Source organism: Aptenodytes patagonicus, chromosome 5, assembly GCF_965638725.1.
Source record: "Aptenodytes patagonicus chromosome 5, bAptPat1.pri.cur, whole genome shotgun sequence".
NCBI classification, from domain to species: Eukaryota; Metazoa; Chordata; class Aves; order Sphenisciformes; family Spheniscidae; genus Aptenodytes; species Aptenodytes patagonicus.
Genome location: NC_134953.1, coordinates 15,195,764 through 15,221,386, shown reverse-complemented (window position 1 = coordinate 15,221,386; position 25,623 = coordinate 15,195,764). Strand labels below are relative to the sequence as shown.

At 36.0% G+C, this 25,623-nt stretch overlaps 1 protein-coding gene across 7 annotated transcripts in view; it reads right to left on the bottom strand.

Moving 5' to 3' along the window:
* CPEB3 (cytoplasmic polyadenylation element binding protein 3) overlaps window positions 1–25,623 on the bottom strand; it is a 100,617-nt gene that overhangs the window by 6,334 nt on the left and 68,660 nt on the right. For all 7 annotated transcript variants that reach the window (XM_076338795.1, XM_076338792.1, XM_076338793.1 and 4 more), the window contains 3 exons: window positions 6,770–6,888; window positions 5,389–5,503; window positions 2,369–2,550 (listed from right to left, as the gene is read on the bottom strand). In XM_076338795.1, the coding sequence (XP_076194910.1) occupies window positions 2,369–2,550; window positions 5,389–5,503; window positions 6,770–6,888 (416 nt within the window). The remainder of the gene's footprint in view (window positions 1–2,368; window positions 2,551–5,388; window positions 5,504–6,769; window positions 6,889–25,623) is intronic.

The window sequence follows — 25,623 nt, the reverse complement described above, 5'->3', positions numbered from 1 at the left end:
TTGTTCCAACTATGGCCTTGCCATCAGTTAGAAATAGGCTGGAGAGCTGCTGACTTTTGTCCTACGCTCAGTTGTAAACGTCTTAGGACCGGAATTCTTTTTGGTTTTAAAGCACTTGTGCTAAACACAGCAGTATTTTGATGCATGACTAGGCACTTGCAATAATACTATTACAGAAGTTGACAACATGCGAGTTCTCTCCTGTGCGTCTGTTCCTATAAAATCAAGCCTACACATTTAAATTGAGTGTTTATTCATTCTGGGGAAATCGTTAGTTTATGCACGTGTAATTCTTATGGCTCTATGATGCTATTTATAAAGCGGTTTAAGTATAGTCAACTACATTACAAGAGATAGAAAAAATTGAAATATACGTGCTTTTATTATAAATAATTTTGCTGTAACTGCACAAGTGCTAGTCTGGCAAAATTTGTATATTGCAAGGAAAACTTGACTCCAGTAACTACACTTAAATACATACAGTATTAAAGAAACACAGAATGAGATACTAAGTTGAAAAACAAGAAACATATTATACAGAAAAGCTTTACGCTGAATTTTACTTCAGCTTATCCTGATCACATTTCAACAAATGTTACTCATTTGAAGTAAAGCTTATGCAGTGAATTATATTTCTTGCCTATGGAACAGCTAGAACTGCCAATCTTTTTTTTTTTTTTTAAATTACACTGTACTACTAGTATTGCATGGAACAAGTCTGAATAACTGCCATTTTGCATATCAGATGCCCTACCACTAAAATTAGAAGCATCACGTAAAATAAAACAGCGCTGTCTCAAATGAAATTGGAAGAAAGCAGGCCCAATGTCCAGCACATCTCTAGATCCCCACCTACTCACATTTCCGAAGCATGATTTTTGAAGGTCTGAAATAGATTCTCTCTCTCACTCCTTTTCTTGTTTTGGTTACTAATGAAATAATTTTAAGAATGTATGCTCTACAATTCAGGGATTTCAATCTATTAGATTTAAAAACTAATATTTAAGGACTGATTAAGAGACTTCACACTTCTTCAAACTCACAGATAAACCTATTTTAAAACCAGATAAAGATAATTAAGTAAACTGAAATTATCAATCAACCAACTGGGAAAAGTACTGATTGATGGAAAAAAACCTACCAGCTAGCATCGTTTGTGGCTCTATCCTAAAGCTTAGAAAAAAAACCCAAGTTTTTACGCATGGCTGATACATAAATCTCAAAGGGTTCAACACTGTGATTAAGACTCCAGAATTAATCATCTTAGTCTCTTTGTAAAATTTTTCAGAATTCAATGGACAAGAAATATTTAGGAACAGCCTTGTTTTAGTTAAAATCATGAGGTATAGTAGCACCATAGAAAAATAGTTTGAGGACTTATAACTCCATGACCTCATCTAATCTGACAAAAAGTTCAGTTCAGATTTTTAAAGAGAAAGTAAAAAGAGCTTGGACTTTCAGCCATGTGTTTTTATATGTATACCGCACATAATAGACACCCAATACCTGTCAAGCTGACTTCTTAAGAAACAATTTATATTAGATTAAGTAGAAAACAAGCCATCCCTATTGTGAAAATACATAGCAGCCATGCATGCTGTATATTCTTTTGAATAATTCTAAATGCCAAGTCCTCAAAAACATGTGTTATTTGTACATGTAATCGAGGTGAAGACAGAAGGTCTAAAGGAAAAAAAAAAATCTTGGAAATTAAGTAATGTTTTCTTTTAATGTCTTCAACTCACATTTCAGTAAATACCTTAACTTCACTCTAAACTCGAAAAGCCCTTTAGAAACCAGGATGTCATATGGACTGAACAAAACCGTCTCATATTCCCCCCTTTTGCCTATCAAGCATCTATTGGCATTTGGTTTTGGTTAAATAATTCTCAAGACTTTTGAGGTCAGCATTACCTATTATACTTGTGATAAACCTGTGTTTTAGGAACCTCAAGTCTAGGCGTACATTGTCGTGAGAAAATGTTGCCTAATAATAGAAATGGCAGAAGCTGTGTAAGTAGCCACTAACTAAAAGCTGTTGATGCACAATGAGCAAACGTCTAAAGGAGGAGAAAGAAGCTGGGAAATTCTACAGTGTTTGACCTTCAGAATTCAAAACAAAACCAAGAACAAATGAGCTTACAACCAACTACTTTCTGGTTTTAGTGCTAAAAGGTTATTTAAGATGTTTAAGATAGATTTTTTCACTCTGCTTTAGCTGCTTAAATAAGCTTTTAAATAATTAACAAATGTCATCTGAAGAACAGAGGTTACAGTGTTCTCCAACACAATATTAATATAAGGATGTTTTTAATTTCTGTAGAGTTTTGTGAGTAACAACCATTCTGTTCCATGCTATTTTACTTACCCGTTTGTCAATGTCATTATGTTGGAGCTGGACAAAGCGAGCACTGATAGCAGCAATATAGCTCTGCTGATTGGAGAAAGCCACTCTGCCAGCACCTTTTGGATACTTCAACTCTGGGTCTGTATCAATGCCAGCATAGCAGACACCTCCATATAAACGGTCCATAATCATTGCCAATTCAACTGCAAGAAGTCAATTGTTAAATATTATAGATTTAACATAAATAGCAGCATTGCGTTTGGTTTGTTGCATTAAAAAAAGCGCTATTTGCCTTAGCGTGCTTGTCTTCCAAAGTCTAAAATAGCAAACCCAAACATTGGTTTTAACAGATTGATTCAACCCGACATAATTACAGTAAAATATAAAAGCAAAAAACTTTTTGCTTTTATATTTTGTATAATCTGTAAAAAGAAACTTGGTGTGACTGAAGTGTGAAAAAAATGCAGACTTACATTGTTAAAGTAGATATCAGGTCAACTGTTTTAGACTTTATCATATTGTAAATTAAAACTGTGGTATTTGGGCTTAGGTATTCAGGATCTCCCCCAGCTCCAGCCAGGCTTGTTAATGCTAGTTTACATACAAGATCACTTAAAGATAGTCCTGTATTTAGAATCCGATATTTTGCCTAAGTACTAAGGTTGAAAAGACATTAAGGAAGTGTTTTACATTTGAAACAAAATTTTGTGAAACATCAGAATTTATTGCACTTAAAGCAAGCCTACATTTTGGGTACAACTTAACTTAGTATTTTTGTAGAACATTGACTTGATTGTGGATCTTTTAAAACGGTTTGTTGCTTTTTCTGAAACTAAGAAAAACTCTAAAGAAGTTATAAATATCATTCATAAAATAAGACAGGCTGAGTGCATGTCTCATGAGTGTATGTGGCTGAGGACACATACAGGAGGAAAATTAAGGGAAAGAACTGAATGAAGTGGAAAAGAGGCTGAAGGAAGTGGAGAAGAGGCATGTAAACTGATCACCAAGCCAAGTTCTCTGTAAAAGTTGATAGGCAGACAAATTTGTCAGATGGATGAAGGGCAGACCCTCACAAAGCACGATACTGGGACCTGTACAGGCCCTGCCAAGTCAGCCATTTTTTATGCTTTATGTGAAAACACTTTCGGTAGCTAGTTAAAATTTAGCTATCCAAGATAAAATGAAAAAGATATACTAAATATTTAAATCCTTGTAGTTCTCACAAAATTCTCACTAATTATATATAGAATAGAGACAATTTTTAAATTGACTATGTATGTGTGTTTGTAAAAATGTGTGTGTCACATTAAGGGAAGACCATATGCTAATTTGTCCATTTGCAACGAGCAAACAAACGTCTAACTCATTCTACCAAACCAGACAATACTCCTGCTCCAAACAGTAAGGGAAAACTATCAGCATAATGTAGTGACTAGTAGATTCTTCTGCATTCTAATGATTTGGAATCATCATTTGGGTAATGATCTCAGAAAGTGACAGTACGGAATAGACATCAGGAACGCTTAAAAACATTTACAATAGTAGTTCCAGTAAGTTACTCTTCCCAACAGACAAAGAATATATAGGATTCCAGGGCAAGGAAACGATGCAGTGTTCAGACATCTTAGGAAAAACTTCTGTATCAGACCTTTAAAGTTGCAAACAAGAAAAACTGGAAGCTATTTGTCTGCTTTGGAGAAATTAACTATTTAAAGGCATCAGTTTTCAAATGTAATGCATTTCAAGTGTAATCTATGACAGGCCAAATAACACACAGTTTTACAAAGGCTATAATTAGAAATGAGGTAATGTTTAATTGTTACTATTTACATAATTACCATCTTACAATTATGCCTTATTTTAAGATGGTGAGGAAAGTGAAAGCTGCCAAGAAACCTGGGCTGGGAGAAATCTTACTGTCAGCAATGGCTGGGGACGTTGTGTACAGCTTCCCAAAAGAATGAGGATTAGGAGAAAGATAAAGCCAGGAGCTGAAGTTCTAGTGGGCTGGAAAGTGGCTGCCAAAGGAAAGTGAGGGCTACCAGGAAACCTGATCTGGAAGTCTTTCTTCCAGACAATGACTGACGGGCCTGGTCTACCACAGCCCTGGAAAATTAGGATTAGGGTTGAGAGGACCATGCAGCTGACTCCGAGTGAGGATGGAGAGGGACTACTAAGAGGAAGTGAGGGCTGCCAAAACACCTAAGCTGGGAGAAATGTTTCAACTTGCTAATGGCTTTGTGACCTTGTCATTGGCTCACCAAAAATACACGGGTTAGGAAGAAAGAAAAGAGTGTCGAGCTACAGTTGGGAGCAGTGCTGAAAAGGGGCCTTCAAAACAAAGTGGGGGCTGCCGGGAGATCTGGGCTGGGTTAAATCTTTCCTCTGGCCAAAGGCTAAGGAGTCTTGTCTATGGCTCTGCAAATGAAAGTGAAGAAAAAGAGTTAAGGGTGAAGAAAAAAGATTAAGAAAAAGAGCTACATTAGGAGTGGGCCTGGAAAGCGGCCTTCAGTACAGAGTGGGGCTACCAAGAGACCTAGGCTGGGAGAAATTTTTCTTCTGGACAATGGCTGAGAGGCCTTGTCTATAGCTCCATGGGAAAATTAGGGTTAGGGTTGAGAAAAAGGGAAAGAGAAATCCTAGAGCTGCAGTTGGAATTGGTTTGGAAAGGGGCTGGGAGAAGTTTGTCGTCTAGTCAAAGGAGAGGGGAACTTGCCTGCATCTCAGCAAGCAAGTCACCGTTAGGATTAAGATGGTATAAATTACGAAAAATCAGCCAAGTGCTAGAGTATTATGCAAACTTGGGGAAAACTGTTTCTACTGAAACTCCTAATTAGTAACCTACTTAAAAGATAAAAAATGTTCACAGTTCATATTTTGTAGACTGGAAGACACTCACTGACTCAGAAAGTGAGCTACAATCTTTGGAAAAGACAGGGTATATTTTCTGCTCTTTTACATATACTGTATATCTTTTCTCATCTTTTCTGCTTAATCTGGACCCCCTACTACATGCCCTACATTTTCCTTCTACTCACCAGCTCGGAGGGGCCGCGGAACTCCTCCAACAAAGATAGTTTTTCTTGGATCCAAAGGCTGAGACCCATCCATCACAAAGTCACTGTCACTCAGGTTCCAAGGTCGAATTTGCACCTGTATTGTTTTTAGTAGAGGAACTTGAGAACTCAATTAAAATTAAGAAACAACTGCCAAATCTTTCTATAATTAAAAATATAATTTTAACTTAGCAAAAGCAGTAAATCAGTGGTATAACCACCAAAACAATTTGAGAACATAGCTTATCCAAGTGTTCGAAAGAAGGTGGACAATTCATTTATCACCTCTAGAGGCCAGGCTCGAGTTAAATTTCATCACAGCAAACTCCTACCTCATTAATTCCCTGCCCCTAATCACCATTGTAATAAGAAATCTGTGAAAGGACTTTCAGAACATGTATGTGCAATTACAGTTGCAGTCTGGGCTTCTGGCTTTCCTGAAATCACATACAGTGATCCACAAATTTCAAAGCACTGATAGGAGTGGAGATAAAGTTAATTTTTGTGCTTGGATACAAAAGGAGTTTTTATAATATGTGAATGCTCACTTTTGTTAAGCAGCAAGCAACACAGTTGATAAGAAATCTTTAGATTACACAGAAAAAAAACTGCTCAGAAGTTATTTGAATAACAATGTTCATCCATCCATGTATTGATCATAGAAATCACGTAAGCACACTCACTGTGCTATAATACTGGGTTGTTCATTTATCTGTGCAAGCTTTTTAATAGTGGTTTTAAGAGGCAGCATGTTTTGGGTTTTTTTATTGCTTATAATCTGTATGTATCCATAGCCACAAAAGAGACTAGCATTAAAGAATGTTAGAGATGTGAACAATAGAAACAGGTTACCGTATGTCTTCTATTCTGCTATAGCTGTCTGCATGACTTGTTTTTACCCTGCAGTTTATATAAGGTAAATGAGACCTAAATTATAAATTGATTAGCTATTGTATAATTAAGAAACCTAATGAAGTACAGGGGATATTTGAAGCTATCTGGATTTTAATTTGGAGGGGGTTAAGTTTCTTCATTTCATTGCATAAGGCTTTCTTTTCTTTCAAACAATATAGAGGGAAGAATTATAATCTGATTGTTTCACACCTAACACTGTAAAAGGATGCATACTCCTGTGAGATACCAGAAGTACCAAATATAAAAGTTAATTGAACATGGCATTTATCAGAAAGAAGCAAATGTTAAAACCATGTTACGCTGATACAGAAAGTCCATTCAATGTAATAGCAACAGGAAATGGACAAGCCAATCAACTGTAGGTATTTCTTTCTTTCTTTATTAACTGGAAAGAGTAACAGCAAATGGGTTAGCAACCAGCATAAGCGTCATGGCACAAGCTACTTACTGGTTTATCCTTGATTGTGGGACTTGACACACACAGGTAAAGTTTCCCATCTTCTTCCAGACAAGCATCTATCAGAGCTTGTACAGAGCTTTCTTCCTGGAACAGCAGAAAGGCATAACCTTGGAAAGGATAAAGGCACAAGAAAGAAAAAACAGATTAATTTATGAAGCATTTTTTTTTAATAAAGAAAACAAACCCAAGAAGTGAATAAGATATACAAATTACAAATAACTGTTAAGGCTGTTAGTTTGTTTTCATAAACTAAATTCACCAAATAGATCATACCCTCAATACAGTATTGATTTCAGAATGGAGACAAAAGTGTTTGCTGCATATGAGTATGTTTATTTGATTAATTAATGATTTTGAGCGGTGAGAATATAGGCTGGTGAATAAGGGGTTCTTATCATCCAACAACTGTATCTGAGCTATTTATCAGTGGTATCTGCTGGTATCAGTGATTATCATCTTACAATGGAGGCACCGGGTTTCTGGTTACTATATACAATGAATAAATGTTAGAAGAAAGGGTAAAAAAAAAATGGACAAGTAAACAGATAAATAGACTTCTATGCTCACATACTTAACTATGGAAAAAAAATACTCACCTAAAAACAATAAGCATAAGCAAAAAAGAATGGCATGCATTGTGTTTTATTATGAGTCAAAGACCTGCTGTTATTTATATTTAAATAAAGCAGTTCAAAAGAAAGAAAGAAGAAAGTCCCATAAAAATTGCTCCAAGTGATTCAGAATTTTAGGACTTTAAATTAGCCAGTAAAACTAAGTGTGTGTGGCATTCAGTGCTCTTCTGAATGCAGCTGGCAAGAAAGCTTTCTTCAGTCTTAATGTTGTTAAATTTGAATGAAGATTTGACCCAAACAGTCCATGCTTTTGCTACCTTAGAAGTGAAACTAATACAGCACACTCTGCACTAAGCAAAGCCATCTAAAGACTGGCTGCTAGACTTGAATGCAGCTGCCCAGTTAAGAGGACTTTCTATCGAGCATGCATTGCTCTTTTGCTCCATAATCAGTACGACTCAGTTTTCTCACTGAATGTGAACGTGTTGGCTTTGACCTTTATAATTTGGCACTTACGTGTCTTACAGGCTACCTCTTTTCAGAAAATCTGCAGCAATTAGAGGCAGCTGGAGTTTAAGCAGGGACTGCTAGACTTTCTCTACCTAAGACTCTTGACACAAACTAAGCACCTACACGATGATATACCGTATTTAAATTATGACAACTTTTGATACAGCTTTACACAGTCTGTTTGCTATTAATATATACTAGTGACTTACCCTAATTTTGCACTGGGTATTGAGTGAATAGTATTTGGCATGTCCTTTTTAGAGGAAATACTACACAACTCTGATTTATAAAAAAAATTTTAGACACTGAAGAAGTGTTTTCCTTTAGAGTTATTATCTACCAAATTACCCTACTATCTCTCGTCCTGTGTGACTCCTCAAAGAACATTAAATTCTATGCAGCTGTTTGTTTTCAGAGGCCAAAAAAGTTTGCGTTAACAACATAGTTATAGCCCAGAACACATCTAGAAAGACTGACTTCCCCAAGAAAACAAAATAGTTTTGATCATCAGCAAACCAGGAACTTGCATACCTAGAGTTGGGAGTAGATTAAAGATACCAGTCCCAATAAAAAGTGAAATATTTCTTGAGTAAAAACATCGGTTTCCTCTCTAGCAGATATATTACTCTTAAAACAGTCCCCTAAAGACATAAACACACTTCAACATTTTAGTTTTAGACTTTACAAAACTAATTACATTAACTGAGTACAAAAATAATTAGCTTGCAATCACTATAATTTTTAGTTTAATTTTATTTTCCATCCATGAGCTTGTTATATCTTCCTCACTCCATACCGCCCCTTCTGATTATAGTCAATGATGAGAGCAAAAACTTTATACAAATTAAAGTATCTTTAGTTTAGCAGTTTTTTCAGCCTTACAAAATGCCCCAGTAAGAAAACTAGATACTTCGAAAAGACTACCATGGCAACTACACCTCCAAAGCCAACTGATCCCACTTCATGGTTCAGCCCAATCCTTGCCTTATATTTTATCTAAATGTGTTGTGAGACAAATTTCCAGAAGATGCAGTGCAGATCATCCCAGTACTATGAAATCCAAATAAGAATACAAGTACATTTATGCATACTTCAAAAGAATGGTTTACAATATACTTAAATAGATTTAAACACTTAGGATTTATCTTCTGACCAGACCATAAGATTTGAACTCTAAAAAATAGAATTTTGTATATTTCAGACTTTTACAATATTAAACCAGCAAAATATTGGAAATTTCTTTAGCGTAAACTCAAAATGAAAATTGGAAAATGTTTATTGTGGCTTAATCTGTGGTAGTTGGAGTTGACAGCCGTTTGGGGGTACAGTAAATGGTATGATCATAATTTCCCAAACCAGTTAAAATTAACCAAACCTGTTGATTTTCTCTGGCTGCTAGATTACAAGAGCAGTCCAATTTAGTAAGAATTCAGTTTTCTAACCCGGGGCTAGCACCTCCCATGAAGTTTAGTAAGTTAACACCTCCTCATTTCTCTAGACCTCTGTGACTGTAACACACTCTCCTGCCTGCTACAGAGTCTCTATAGGCCCTCTGAGGAAAGGCAGGTAAGCAGTTTACAGCAGCAGTCTTCTGTTAATCTAGAAAAGCAAGCAGTCTAGACTAGCATGACATGATTTCCAGCCTTACTTCAAAACCTGGTGATTGCACATCTATTCCAATTATTCAAGGACTCTTGGTACTCAAGATTAACAAAGATTACACTGAAATGAAAAATAATTAAATAACAGGAGTTGAAATAATATAAGGATCATGTAGAAGCTGATATGGACAAGAAAGATACCTGCCAAAGTTAAAGGTATTTGTAGTCATTTTCTAGAAGTGCAGAGGGATGCAAAAACCTTAAATTCAGAAAGGTGCAGCTCCTTCACATGAGCAGTGGGAAGTGCTAGGCATTGCTATTACTGAAGACTTACCCTCTTGCTCACAGTACCACTGTTCATTATGCTTGTTCATAGAAGCAAATACATGCTTCCATGGATGCACTGCATTTGATTAGAACTCTACAGCAGGAGATGCACTCTGAACTCAGATTCCAGTACAAAAAGTGAAATTGGAAAATACACATGCCAAAACTGACATTGCATAAAGAATTATCTCACACTAGATGCAGTTTATAATGAAATAATTTTTTTGCATAGGAACAAAACACCATTTTTAATAACTTCAGCCACAATTTAAAGAGAAAACAGCATGCCAATCTGTAAATTAACAGTAATTAATTATCTTTTTCTGTCAGCTGTGTTGAAATGCTAAGTTTGGCTATAATTTTATAAAACTCTAAGAGTATTCATTCCTGAAGAGATTCTCAAAAATGTCTACTTCAGGTATTATATCCTGTTCTACTGCGTATTTCTATTCCTTTTTCTACTACACACAATGAGAGATGAGCCTAATCCCCAAAAAGCTTTACTGCATGGCCAGTTGACTTCTAACATTCAGAATGGTCAATTATAGGGGCTTCTAAGTTTAAAAGAAACTTAATTCATGTTTAAAGACAGTAGGTGAGGTAGAATTAATAAGATGATCAGTTTCCAAAACAAAAACATTAATCTAAATAACTTGAATTATTTAGCAGATGCTGAAAGTTGCTTCAAATTCCTCAGCATCGTGTGCTTCAGCACATTCTCCTCTCGGTGTATCACGGGTATCGTATGACTTAAAGCATACGGGTTTTCTCCAAGAAGTAAGAGATTTGATGAATTTCAAAATTTTACTCCTCTACAGCAGAATCTTGGTAGCATGCTGTGGTAGTATGTTGCAAACAAACTTCAGCAGTGATCCCTTCTTACCTGACCAAACGTTCTAAACGTTTGAGGGCTCAAGGGACTGCTCCTGACTCATATTCCACAAAGTAAAACAGGTGAGAGATTTGAAGACCCAGAAAATAGCAAGGTACCTGACCACAGCTGAATATTGTATATACACAGATATATGGCTTCTCGGCAGAGCAGAAACAATCCAGCTCCTCCTCAGCTGTTGGTACAACACGTCACTGTAGTGCTGACAATAAACATTGCACTTTGCAATCCACTGGAAAAAGGCAACAACATATTTTGCTGTAAGAAAAGTCACTACAACTTTTAAAGGGGTACAGCAGAGGGAAGATAAGAAGATTAATTTCCCTAGATTCTGAGGCACAGCCTAGGAGCTCCTCAACTTTGAGCTCAAGGATTCATTATTTTATGGAAAGCAGTACAAGAACTAAGCTCCTTTGTACATGTCCCATTCTGACATCTAAACAGTGACACAATTTTCATATGAAAGGATAATTTAGTCCAGTTGGTTTAATTTCACTTAACCTTGCTGAGTACAAACTGGAAAATCTGGCATATACGCTGTGTCCCACAAGCTTGAAACAAGGTTGTCACTTGAAACGCAAGATACACTTGGAACTACCGTATAATGTTGCTATAGTCTGGAAAATGCATTTTTGCCAGCCTGGACAGTCTGGAAAATCTCTATTTCAATTAATATCAACATAGGCATAGCTTCTCTAATGATGGGAACCTTTCTGTATTACGGAAAGCACATTTTGTAATAAGGCTTCAGTGATCTCTTCAAAACAACATGCTAGATGGAAAGCTTATTAAGGTGCTTATTCTGCCTTTCTCATAATAGCAGAATCTTGATATTCATACTTTTATGTTAAAAACTGGCATGTTGGTACAAGTTACAGGGAATCATACTGGGAGTTTCAGCTAGAAGTGCATCATGCATGCGTTCTGCCCATCCTTCTTCAATGTAATTAAAGTGAAAATAACTACTCATGAACCTTTATTAGGGCAGAATGTGTATTAAGTGTATCAGGTGAGGGAGAACATTAACTTATGGGCCTTGTAGGCACCATTCAACTTAGCAAGCCATAGCTGGTAGAGTTTATTGGAGAAGACTTATCTTCTTGTCTAGACCAAAATATTTCTGAGTTGGAAGATGATCCAGCTTCATGCCTTTCATGGCTCACCAGGAAAAGACTCACTGCATTTCAGAGCATCCATGAATAAAAGATGTTAAAAAAAAAAAAAAAAAAAGAGCTTTCTTTTATTCTTCTAAACCTGGTAACACCTTTCTTGTACAGCTCCATCATTAGGCACAAAGTTTGGTGGAGTGAAATGAAACCGTTGACTGTATTTTGTAACCCATGGGAGAAGGTAGGAAAGAAGTTTGGTATACTAGAATTTTTACACTCCTTTAAGTAAGTGATTAATTACTAATGTTATGAGTGCTAAGGTTGTCTGAACAGTCTCTAGTTACTTAGTGATACAGGAATATTTGAGAAAGGTGCTAATGGAGTAGCTGCACAGATCTCACTTAATGAAGTCTAGAGTGGATTGAATTAAATCAGAAGTTTTTCTTAGAAATTTCAGTTAATTGTGAAGTAGTTCCATCTCTTTATATTAACTGAAGTTTATCATTTTATGCTCAACTTGTGAATACTAAAAGTAATTCATAAGTTCTTGCATTTGTGAACAGCAATATATAAATTGCTGTTCAAATACGTCAACCATGAACTGCATCTTCGGGCACAAAGCCAGCATTTTGGCATTCAAATGTTATATAACCAATAGGGAAAGATTAACCTATTTCTGGCTCTTGAAATCAGGGCTACTTTTCAAATAAAAAAAAAAATTGTAATGAAGAATTATATAGAAGGTCAAAGAGTATTTGAATATCCATGTCAGAGGTCTGCATATCATCTATTGATCTCCTATGTAATTGACCTCAAATCCGTAATTCCCCAAATTCAGCCCACTTACAAAATCAGCTATCAAAATCATATTCTAAGGGTCATGTGTTTCCAGTTTTATAACACTGATGTTGGGTGGCAGAACTAAGACAATGAAGAGAAGGACTTTCTCTTCTCTTTACATACTGCATAGCAAGTCAGAAAAGTCTTTGGGTAGTCACATGTATTCATTTCATATGCAAAATGGAAAGACTACTTACACTTGAAAAAAGTTAAACTACCTTTGAAGCACATTTTCTTTCATTCCGTCTTTAAAGTTTAGACAGTGTCTTTTCTGATGTTTTATAGGCTCCAACATTACAATAAAATCTACCATCCATCTAAGATCTCTCACTGAAGTATTTCAATATATATATCTACCTGATATTATTATGTAAAAAATAAGATGGAGTTAAACTGGCAAAGAAAGTTAATGTTCTAGTCTCATGTCTTTGGGTTTATTTTTAGATGGTTGAGATGGCTACCTCAAAAAAGTAGATTTAAATAGAGTTAATTTTTTCATTAAATATCAATAGCATTTTCTTATTTTTTTCTGGATTTTTAAAAGTAGTTTTGTATTGAATTACGGTTGTATTTACTAGAACTTCTAGAATAAAATTGTTTTAAAAGCCCACAGCAAAGGAACATTTAGAAACAGTGTGAACCAAATTTCTACATCAGTTAATGTGATGAAAAAGGGTCATTGCTCAAAGTCACCCTTAGTAATCTTATTAGAAGATGCTTTGAACATGAATAAAACACATTTCTAAATCCAAAGCTGAAATGACTATTAAAAATTAAACTCATTTTTGAAAAATAAAAATCCGAGGTGTTAAAAAAAATGCAGGCTTTCTTTTAAACATTGCAGTGACATGACTGGATTTTCAAAAAACATCAAAGGTTTTAAATACTTAAGAAACCTCAAAATAGAAAGGGCTGTAATCTCACTTAGCTACTGCAGAAGAGTGAAACTATGTATTAGTCAGGGCTGCAAAGATGAATTTCTTTTAGTCAGTCTAATTTTAAATGGCGGTGTACGACCCTGTCGGCTGATTCCTTTCTCTGAAAAACAAAAGGTGTATAAGAAATGCGAAGTTTAGCATCTTACAAGACAACTCCTATTCATTTTTACGCGTTTTTCATGAGTACCAGACTAAGTCTGAGTAGTCTGATATGTAAGAAATTCCCCATATGCCACATTAAATACAGGTTTTGGGGTAGGTTTTATTTGTTTTTAATTAAAGGTATGTACTGAAAAATAACTGGATCCTGAATCTAAAGAGCAATTAAATGAAGCGTACATAGTTAAATGGAAGGCAGGATGCATATCAAGAAAAGTCAGCAATCAAGCATATCATATGGAAGAGTTGAATGAAAACTGAAGTCCTGTATCAGTAGCTTCTGTAAAACGAATTGCATGCATTCATAATTCCAATTTTACCATTAAATAGTCCACATCACTGAGATTACCAAAAGAATGGAAACTAATATTTAACCCTTACTACTGATGATCTTACCATATCACAAATAACAGAGAAATTAGAAACCTCCTATGTTGTCATAAATATTATGGGGAGTTTTTCCCCACATCTTCAATTTAAATGGAAAAAAAAAAGAAAAAAACCACCCACAGAATGTCTGCTTGCTCCATGAGGACATACATTATTTTTGGGACACTGGAGAGCTGCCCCAATGTTTCCTCTGCACTTCAGTGCTGAATAGAAAGGACAACATTTCGATAATGCCATAGTGAATATGTACAGCTAAAGATTTATAAAGTCCTTTCAATTCCAAAACACGTCAAGAAGCAGACAGGATTTGGTAGTCATCACTACTTCAAGACTTTCACTGCTTATGGGGAAAAAAACCAGCATACATATACCATCTCAGTTTGTCCTGTAGTAAAAATACTCCTACCCACCTACCCACCTGTACTGAAAAAGAAAACATTGAAATGCAGTTTGTTTTTTTAAACTAAAAGAATATTCGACAAGCGTACTAAAGCCTTGCTTTTTATCTGGCATTTTAGTTGTACACTAGTCTAAAACATTGCAACAGCAAATTTATAGGGTTGTCTCCTCTTTCAAAGGTCACAGCCATTTTAAAACTTCAGACTTCAGACTGCAACATTATCTATAGCAGCTATAAATCAGAATTAAAAGGTATAAAAACATAAAAGAAAGGCTATAACATACAATTTGGTTTATTGGAGTTATAAGAGTAGTCACATGAATTAATCATATGACAAAGACTAAATTTTTGATGAGGCAAGAGCTATCTTTGTGAAGTTTACTGGGTCAGCAGCATGAAAACCATGCATTTACATTCATAAATATCAAAAAAGCAAATTCAGAATTGAATTTTTCAATTTTAGTTTTCAAGGGCAATATGAAATGGTGACCGCTCTGGGCAGGGCAGTTCATTGTCATCATCTGGAGGGGGTCAGGTCTGTTGCTGCTGCTTTTACTCTGAACAGATGGCTGAAAAGAGATCAGTTTCCAACTTTGAACAAAACCTGTTACTCTTCTTCGCAAATAAGCCAATTTCCAATTCTACTGCAAGCAACATTAACACAGAAAAATTCTAGATAAATATAAATCATCTGCTTGATTTCAGCTTCTATTTCATGCATACTGTCAGCATGAGGTAAAATAAATTCAACACAAAGATTTTCAGGGGAAGAAAGCAAAGGTCCAAAAATCCAGGCTACCTTTTTGCTGAAGTCAGTTATTTTTAATTAATAAAATTTGATATTGGGGTTTACAATCTATTTCATTTTAAATGATATATTTTTCTTAAAATTTATTTTAAAAGAAGAAAGGAAACAGCACTTACTAGACCTGTGATACACAAAACACTTGGGACTGTTGTCAAGAGCTGAATTCAAAGTAAAGAACTTAAAGAGAGAAGATACCCAATGTCAGACATTACACAGATGAAGCCAGCAACATATTTCCTGATTTTGTATGATTCTAACTCTCCTGTGAGCAGACAGATAATCTGCGCTTCACAGTGACTGAACCGTGCCTAGAGAGGGACTGAAGCTGTAAGACATTTCTTAAGACAGAATGCAGAGCTTCAGTACTAGGCTTTGACTTCTCTTCTTTTAATCAAGTAGTCAATTTGTCAATTGCTGCTGTGGTGCGTTGCTGGTTAATAACTGGTTTGAATGTTCACTCACGCATGGATTGTTTTCAGGTTCTAGTTGCTAAAGTTTCTTGTCTTTGTTAACTATATAGAAAAGATGCAGCTTGAAAAACCTTCCTTAATAACGGAAGGTTTTTCCAAAACTTGACTACTCATAGTTGCAGAACAAATTCTCTCTCAGAAAAAAGAAGTTTCTGATTAGCGAGAGTATGCATTTTCCTGGGAGACCAGAATGGTACATCTTACAAAAAAAATTATTGGACTTATCAAATCCTCTAAAACATTGTTTTTCAATTTATTAAACGAAAACTGCACAGCCCTGCATAGCCTCCGTTGGTATACAACAGATTACTGATTATACTGAGGTAGTATAATCATACATCATAGGTCCCAAAACTAGGTAAAATTTGCATGGTATAAAGTAGATAAAAGCTGCCAAACACAGCACTGAAACATCTGAGAGACACACCAGTTCTCAGCTGCTCCTAGCTTTTGAAGTCAGAAAACGGCATATATGCTGCCTTGGGCAGAGGCATCCACAGCATCTTTCATTCCAGTACCCAATGAATGCCCATTGTCAGTCCTAACCTCTGATTTGAGAGAACAGAAGTATAATTTGGGATATTACCTTTGATAAGTTGCTGATTTAGATATTCAGATGATATTGCACTAATTTTATATTACCGTATCGTTACCATAGGGGTAGAATTGTGTGCATCATTGCAGTGATTTTAGGAACGGAATATGGAATATTATAAATGTAATGCTTATAGGAATTTATAAAGAGAGCATGAGCTTGTAATGCATGAAATTATTACAACTGATCAGGGGGGCGCAAGTAAGGAACAACTTATTTTTTAGATGACCCTCAGAAACAGTGAATATGCTGCAGTACTAGTATAGAATCTCTCCACCACCCCCAGTCATCCCCTTGAACTTATTTCAATGATTTGAAAGAAGAATTTGGTGCTTCATAAATTATTAGCAAAACAAGACATAGCACAAGCTATTAGCAAAGCACTAAATATTATCAAGTCCTTGATATCACTATTCAAAGGACTGCTTTTATCCTGGAGCCCGTAATACTTACAGATCAATTAATATATTTCCATTTACAAAACAAAAGAAAAGGCAACATTTAATGAAAGTAGTATTTCAACTGGTGGGGTGGTACACAAATCACAGTAAAATCTACTTGGCTTTAGAAGTGGTTAATGAGAATCAGACAAATATTTAACTGCTTCCATTTGACAAAAGCCGTCTGGTTACTTCCTATAGATAAGTGATGGAAAGCTTTTTCTGTACTTAGGTGTGTTCAAATTCCAGGTAATGCTTTCACTTCTCCACTCTGTTTTTGCCACCTTAAACCTTTTGTTTAGTGTCTTGATCATTGTGGGTTTTGAAAGAAAATTTAGCTAGATATTATGAACTAACAGTCATTCAAATCACAATTAGCAGCATTTTCTTTCATATGTGTACTATGAAGTGACAATAGTGAAGAAGGAACATATTTTTCAGTCTGTGTAGGAGTCTTTTAGCCATTATCCTATGCAAAATTTCAGTATAAACAGTAGCTACATAGAATTACTTAATATACTTCATTTTAGCTAAATATCCATTCACTATTTAAATATATCATCAATAAGAGACTTCTCAATTGGAATTCATATTTTCTTCCCCATACAGACATTTCATAGTAGCTACAAATCCAGTGGGAATCTATGCCAGACCGTATTTTTACCTCCTGAGCAGGCCATCTGTGATGTACACATCACACTAGTCAGTGACTCACTTTGATATAAGCAGTATAATATACATGTACGCTCAATTAGTATACCATATATCACAGTCTAATACATTTATTTATCATCCACAAAAATGACAAAGAGATGCACACCCCTAAAAATGCATGATTCAGTGTTCTTATTTAGGAAACGTCATGAAGTCAGTCATCAAGCTCTATGTGCTTCTGTTTCACTAAATACAAAGCTTTCTTTGAAAGAGGATCTGCATCTCCTGAAGTAAGAGCTAAAAACAGTTAAAATTTTGAACTTAACGCTGTCCCTGATTTGGATAGCTGATGATTTGTAAGATTCATCTTTGATTATTAGAAGACAAATTCATAGGGCTCCTCTTTTCTCTTTGAGATAATCTTTAAGAACATTAAGATTTAAAACCTGTGATCAGAACCAAGTCTAGCTTTATTAAAATTAATTGCCCAATAAATTAAAAAATACTCAATTTGCATGTAAGTTGGTGTCAGTTACCTACATACTACAGAATACCGAATACCCAAGACATACTCCTGAAAAACTCAAAGAAGAATGCATCCTTTAATAAGGACTATCTTTAAGATTTCCTGTTTCTGTCCAAAAAGCGACATCAGTAAACTTGTCTGAAATTTGATTTTTTTTTTTAGCCACCATCAATTATTCAGATTACTGCATCATTTAACCAAACATTTGTCTCTTTTCCATTTAAGTCAGAGGTATATTTAGTCTAAATAAGTCAGAATTTCAAGAAGTTTTACTGCAAGTAACAGCTGCACAACAATGAAAAAAAAAATATGGGCACTATACACAGGTAAATCTTATTGAAAAATCCTAGTCAATTATTTCAGCATCTGCCCAAACAAATTTACTGCAACAGTTAGTCCAGAAAGTGGATGCTTGGAATTGCTATTTAAACAGAACCTACTGAACTGGGCATCCCCTTGAGACAAGCCTTAAATATCAACTGTGACTTAACTCAATGTAGTCTAATAAAATAGATAGTTTGTGTAAAATATATGAAATCCCATTGCAATCTTAACCCTTCCTGGCAGTGAGGGAGAGAAAACAGCCTGCCTCTGGCATATGACCAACAGAAAAGCATCTAGATGATTTATGGAAAGACTTTGTTCTGGAAAGAGGAAATTATGCAACTCCAACATGTGACCTTTAGTTTTTCTTAAAGAGTCAGGAGGCTTATGAAAAAAACTCTATCAGTAGGTGCAGATGCGATGCATATGAACTTCAAAACTGGCTTTGCTGGAAGCAATGGATGTGGCCTAGAATATCTCTCCTCATGTAACATACTACCTAGCCCATCAGTCAAAGCAAAACTGAGAGGCATTAGAGACAACTTAATAGAAAAGTGATACGTAGACTGCAGACCATGATATAGGCTTCCAAAGTACGCCTCCTTTAATTGCTACCAACAAATCAATTAGGTCTTTTAGAAACCTGATCTTTTTCTGTGGGAAATTCAAGGCCTTTTGATGATACTGGCCATAAGACTGCTGACCAAGTTATGAGACATCCCGTCTTCTTCCAATAAACACACAGTCCAACAGAAGTCGTCTAGAATTTAATGCGGTTTTGAATACAGCAAAACAACCTTCCATATTGACTTCTGTGTTGTAAAAAAGGTATTTTGCCTCTATCAAAACCTTGTGAACAGCCTCTGAACAGTCATGACTACAAAACTCTTCTAGCAATTTATTACTAATGCTGTAAAATGCAGTTACATGGTTAATTGCAGTCAACCCCCCGATTATATAAACCACTTTTCAATAGATTCAGATATGAAAAAGGCTGGTTGACAGATGCACATCCAGGCTGAAATTGAAAACATCACACAGGATTGTCTTTACAATATTTTTCTGGAAACTCTGGGGACTAGCACATTAGTGAGGAAGAGCATGAAAACAAGTTGTTTCTCTAGCAAATTAGAAGTGCAGCCATGAAAACCTGTAGACTTGTATTCATCTTCAGATGCCAAATACTAAAACCTTCATTTTCATGTGGATAACAAGTAAGTCTGACAGTAAAATCTATCATATTAACAACATGCACTGGAAAAGCTACTCTAGGACTATCACAGCCCTTGAACTCTTACTTTTGAGGCAACAGAACTTTTCCTGCTTAAATAATCTGCTTAAGCAATAAAGAGGAACCTAGGTGATGGAGAGCTACTGAATTTATTTCCTGTATGACACATTAGCCCCAAATGCGTATTACTTCTTCAAAAACCAGAAAAGTTAGTCCTTTGTCTGTTGTACACATGTAACATATTACAGTACACAGGCATCGTATTATCCAGTGTGATTTGACTGTTGATCCTAAAAATGTTATTTATCTGAACAAAAGAACTATCAAAAATGCCAGGACACTGGTGAGTAACCAAGAATCTGTTGAGGATATACTCCAGCCTATCAGAGATATCTTAAGAACTTTGAAGTCTTTGGAGGAAGGAAAAAAAAAAGAAGGAAAAAAAAAGTCTACACATAGACAAGTGTCCTGTAGACTAAAAGTCAACTACAATTTCTTGAGAACATGACAAAAAAAAAAACACCACAAAAAAAACATAAATGAGGGATAAATTTATTGATAGGACAGAGATCTAAATTTGGACAAGAGCCTTCTTTTGTGTTATAGGCAGAAAATAATTTGATTTGGTCCCATTACATAAAATCTCACAAGAGATTACTCCACTTAGGAGAATGTCTTACGGAGTGTTATCAAGCATGTAGTGTTGCAAGATTGATTCTTACTGAAGAATAATTGAGACTAATAACTGAGAGCCACTATCAGTAATTGCAGCCCAACATCTGCCCCTCCCAACCCCGACCCCACACCTCAGAAACAGTCCTGAAAAGGAGCCAATCCAGTAATTGTGGGGATTACATCAAATTTGTCATGTCTTGATTGGAAAAAGCTTTCTGACACCACGGAAGGAGAATAAAGAAGAGAGGGAAGTAGGCAGAAAGGGAAAAATTGGTTTCTGAAAAGTAAGATTTTTCTCATAGGAACATTCGGTTTACAATAATGAGGAAGACAGAAGCTGCTGGGGTTGGATTTACTCTGCTTTATGACTTAGTACTAGAACCCAGAAACCCAAGTTTCATTCTTGAATTCTACACTACCCATCCTTTCTAAACTTGCACAGTCCTGGCTCTCAAAATAAGGTTTTCAGTAATAACCTAAACTACATTAGGAATATTTGGCTACAATCATTACATTCTTCTCATAATAAATAGCCTTTATTTACTTATTTGGTTACTGTAGTCATAAGCAACTAGTAAGACTGACAGAAACACCTTTACTACCAAATCCTGTGGAGACTATGGATGCTGAGCCCCTTCTGAAGAGACCTGGTCATTCCTTAGGCATCAGAAGTTGCTGACTGAAGAAGGGTCAACAAATGCTTGCTAAAAAATTGTGGTTTCTTCAGGGTTAAAAAAAATTCTCTTGCAACCTAGCAATTCTGAAAGGAAATAGCATTTGTTGAAAGCAACAGGAAAGCTAGGAGAGAATAATTCTGCAAAGCTACTTCAGAATCAGATTTGTTCTGCCTAGGCTTGATTGCTCAAAAATATTTTTATATTTTGCCTCATCAGATTCTTGTTTACCCCTAGAAAAAAAAAAAAATTGCAAATGGCATAGTTTTAGGGACAGAGATTCTCTTATATGAAGCAAGCTCCTTGAATGCTCTTTGATAACTGGCATAGCAGTCTCAAAGACAAACATTTTTAAATCATCATTATCAGTACACCACCACAGGAAATAGCGTGAAGAGCTTTACAAAGGGAAGCTTAAACAAAAGTCATCGAAAACCTAAAAGAAAATTCTATACAAGAACAACCTCAAGTTACACAGCTACAGAGGAGCAGATTAGCATGTACTGCATTTTGCTACCACGCGTTTTGTGAATTGCATTGATTGAGGATTATGCTGCCCTGCTGTGGGAAGACACAGGGACTACGAATTACATACATGGCCTCAGATTTCAGTGGGTAAAAGACTGATATTGTGCATGTGTGTGTTGGAACATACGTAAACAAAGTTTAAAAAAGATCTTGCATCACTATTTGCCATACAATATATTTCTCAATAAGGAACGTCAGTTTCCATTCTAGCAAATATTATGATCTCTGACTTCAGTTTTTAAAATATAACAATTGGCTAGGCATTTTATGCTGGACTTTGGTGGTATGGTATTAGATCGTTTAAGCCAAAGCAATTAGTTTCAGTACAACAGATTGCTGTATTCGGACAAACCAGATACCTTCTCGTGAATATGGCTGATGAAATTAGAATTATGACTCTGTACTTCCTCCTTGCAACCGTTCATTCTTGTTCCTCTGGCAGAAGCTACCGTTGCCACTGCAGTGGCAATGGAATTAACCATGCAAATAGTCCTCATCCATGAAATCAAGGTCAGAAGACTACCAGCAACAGTGTTCCCATCTAACATTACCTTAGAGATCATCAGGAAGGCTCATACAGTCTGTCCCACCAGTTTTAAAGCAAAGCATGAGAATCACTTCACAATGCTACTTTGTGCAACTTTGCATATGCTATTTTCTTCTTCACGAGATCTTGTTCACCCTTAGTGTCCCCTGTGGAGCAGTAGGGACACGTGTGCTTATTTTTATGAAATAACAGAATAACTAACTGAAGAACAGGGAAAACACAAGAGGTGCAGACTGCTGCACCACACAGCTAAATCAACTGTAAAGCCAAAGCATTCCTCCCATTCCAAACCCATCCTATTTCCAAGCTCTGCCATGCTTCATTTTCTCACTCTATATCTCTATCCAAACATCAGTCCTCCTAAATGAAAAGAAACAGAGGAAGACTTTTGCATAATTTTTGTCATTTTAAAATATGTTGTGCAGTTTTTAGTGATTGCTAGAAAAATCATAGTTATCACAAAGAAAAAAATCAGTAAAGACTTTTTAAAAAGTTGTTTTAAAGCTAGCAATCTGTTAAAAAAACCTAAAAGAATGTTTTCGAAACAGTTGGCACCATCTGTTTAACAAAAAAAAAGGAAAAAAATGACTGTAGTTAGCATAAGCATTGCTTAACTCAGCGGACCAGCAAATAAGTTAAAAAACCCATCAATTTATATTTCAATAAAATATGAATTATCTGGATTTTGCCAGAGTGAAATAGACTGTGTCATGGTAATGTGTAACTACATTTGGTAACATTCCTTAGCGCATATTTCATTATTTCTCAACATCTCATAGGTACTCAAAAAATACTTAGCCACAAACCACATTTAATTCCCAAAACTCTGTGGTGAAAGCCAAGTAAACACATTACGAACTGGGCATCTGCTTACCCAAGACCAACACGTGGCATTTATAATTTTGCCAGTTCCGTTACTAACATATCCAAACAGATGCCAAAGGAAGTCATCCAAAGACTTTTCAGGCAACGGGAATGAACTGGCTTTATTCAGAAGCAAAGCATTAAAATCACCTCATGGATGACACGAACATAAAAACACGGTGCTAAGCTTTACAATGCATAGGAGGGGTAAAAGGAAATGTTAAGGCAATAATACAGATGCTCAGAACTAGAAATAGCAACCTCTTACACACATTGTCAGCTGTTAGCAGCTTCTCTTGCACAAGTGCATAATATACACTTTCAGTGAAAAAACTGGGTGCCACCGGACCCTCTTCTCTCAGCAACCTAAATATTGAGTTCGCTGGCAACCAATGCATCCTGTAAAGGCTATTTGATCTATCAGATGATTTTGGTTTTGTTATTATAATAACCAAAACTCAACCGTTGACCAAGCCAGATGGCTGTCCCAAACACGTGCTCACAGTGTATTCTGTGATGTCAGGCAAGATTCAGTAAGGGTAACGAAAACCTAGAATATCTGGGAAAACAGGAAAACCTGGATAATATAGTTAGTATAGATGTGTTTGAGGAATATGGTCCAGACACATCCGCATTGATCTGCGATCCCACAAGGTCCAAATTCATAACATTGGCACTGCACTGAAATAAGCCTCGTGTAACTCACCATGCTGAAGATTGCAGTTCAGCGTATTTCACACACAACCAGTTTATGTCCATCAGGTCCAGCACTAAATCTGAGGTAATATGCCTAAGCGGACCTGTGGTGACACCATCCTGCTCAGGATGCCAAATCCAGGAAAACCTTCTTTGTTCAAGCTCAGTGCTGCAGGAATGTTTCTGGACCCCAGCTAGTCCTGAAAACAGCTTACATGCCACTGCACCTAAGCTAGTCAACCATACCAACTAATAAATTAGCTAACAAGGCTTGCTAGAACTGACTACACATCTATGGCCTGACTTGCCCACTAAACTAGCTAGATAAAGCTGTTGGGGGATGGTGGGGTGGTGGTGGTCACTAGACTGTGAGCAACATTTTATTTTAAGCTTTCAGATTTCATGCTTGATCAGATTAGCCATAGCTAATAGTTTCTGCAGCCTTTTGTTCCTAGTCCTAAGAATATCAACAAAGTGCTCCTAATATAGTGTAACTATAGGAAGATCATATATTGCACCAATATAGTAAACATTCCACAAATTCAATAAATTATACCAGCAAGTAGATACTGGAAGTCTGTATTAATACACTTAGGACTGCGAGGGATGTCATCACCTGGATGTAACTATGAAGACAGAAAACCATGATATAAAACTGCCCCAGTGTAAAACTCGGCTGACCCATGGCATCAACTACCGATGTTGTCTGCTCCAAACCTGTAACTGAATGCTTATCAAGGCAAACAAACAAAAAATACTGAACTTTGTTGTAAGTCCAGACAATGCCCGCTGGTCTGACCTTACAGACATGAAGGAGTGATGAAAGAGGCTATCCATCAAGAGGACACTAAAGTCTGTCCGGAGGTGATGGCTGATTTTCAGAAAGAGCAGGGTTCAATTTTACTGCCAGTGGGGCACATTCAAGTAGGTGGGAGAAGCCTTGGAGGTCAGGCTTTATTAATGTGTGAACAAATATTAGCCTCCACATCATCCCCACTGCCTTCCAACAATGCATTTTTCTTGTTTTCCTTTGAGATTGCTAGCACACAAAAACCAACTCATTCCCTCCTCTATAATTTAATTTGTCTTTTTTTTAGGGGGGGACACATTTTTTCCATTTGAAAGAATCGTATTCAAAATGTCAGAGAATTTACAGACTAGCAACGCAACATGGAAGAGAAGATATGTAGAAAAAGGAAGGGAGAAAACATTTGAATTCATGAGTATTTGACAGCTGAGTAAGTCATGTTCACTGAATTTTGTACCAAGCATAATTTCAAATATCTCTTTTCATTTCACTCTATTTTTTAAAGAAATGCCTGATAATGCATCAAAACAACTTAAAATAAAAAAGTAAAAAAAATAATAAAAAAGACAATTTTAGTTCTAAAGGAACTTCTAATGAAAAACAGCAGTGGAGACATTTTATTGTGGTACTTCTCTCAATGATTGCATAACAACTTTGGAAAAAAAGTACTCTTTATATATAAAATACACCAAAAAGCTGTGAAAAAAATTATAATACACATTCAAACTTTACCCTTTGACTCCTGGTAATAACATCCTGTCTTCTATGCAGATGCTGCCTATATGGGATCACAGTAAGTCAAGTACATTTGACCTACCGAGCTTAACATGACTGTAAGTGAATCTCAAAGACAGGAATGCAGGATGTATGATGCTGCAGTCCTGATTGATAACTAAGAAGTCAGTTATAAATAAATCTGGAACAGTTGGGATTGAGTGTTGTTTAGCACTTTCAGACAGACATTCAGGGCAACTGGCAGGGGCTTTGAAAGCTGTTTCCTACATTAGAATCATGACAAAAATAGAAGTGAGGCTGCATTCCCTTGTCTTCTGCTAAAATAGATCTTACTCAAAAACATTTTTACAAGTTTGGCGAGGCATAACTAGTCCACTGTCAGATACAGAACAAAATCATAATTGAAGTCCCATGTTGATCTACCATGAATAGTTACTTACTGAATTAATAAGAACACACACACAAAAAAAAAAGTGGAGAGTATTAGGAGATATTAGGGACAAGGAGAAGCTGGTTTTACTTTTTTTTT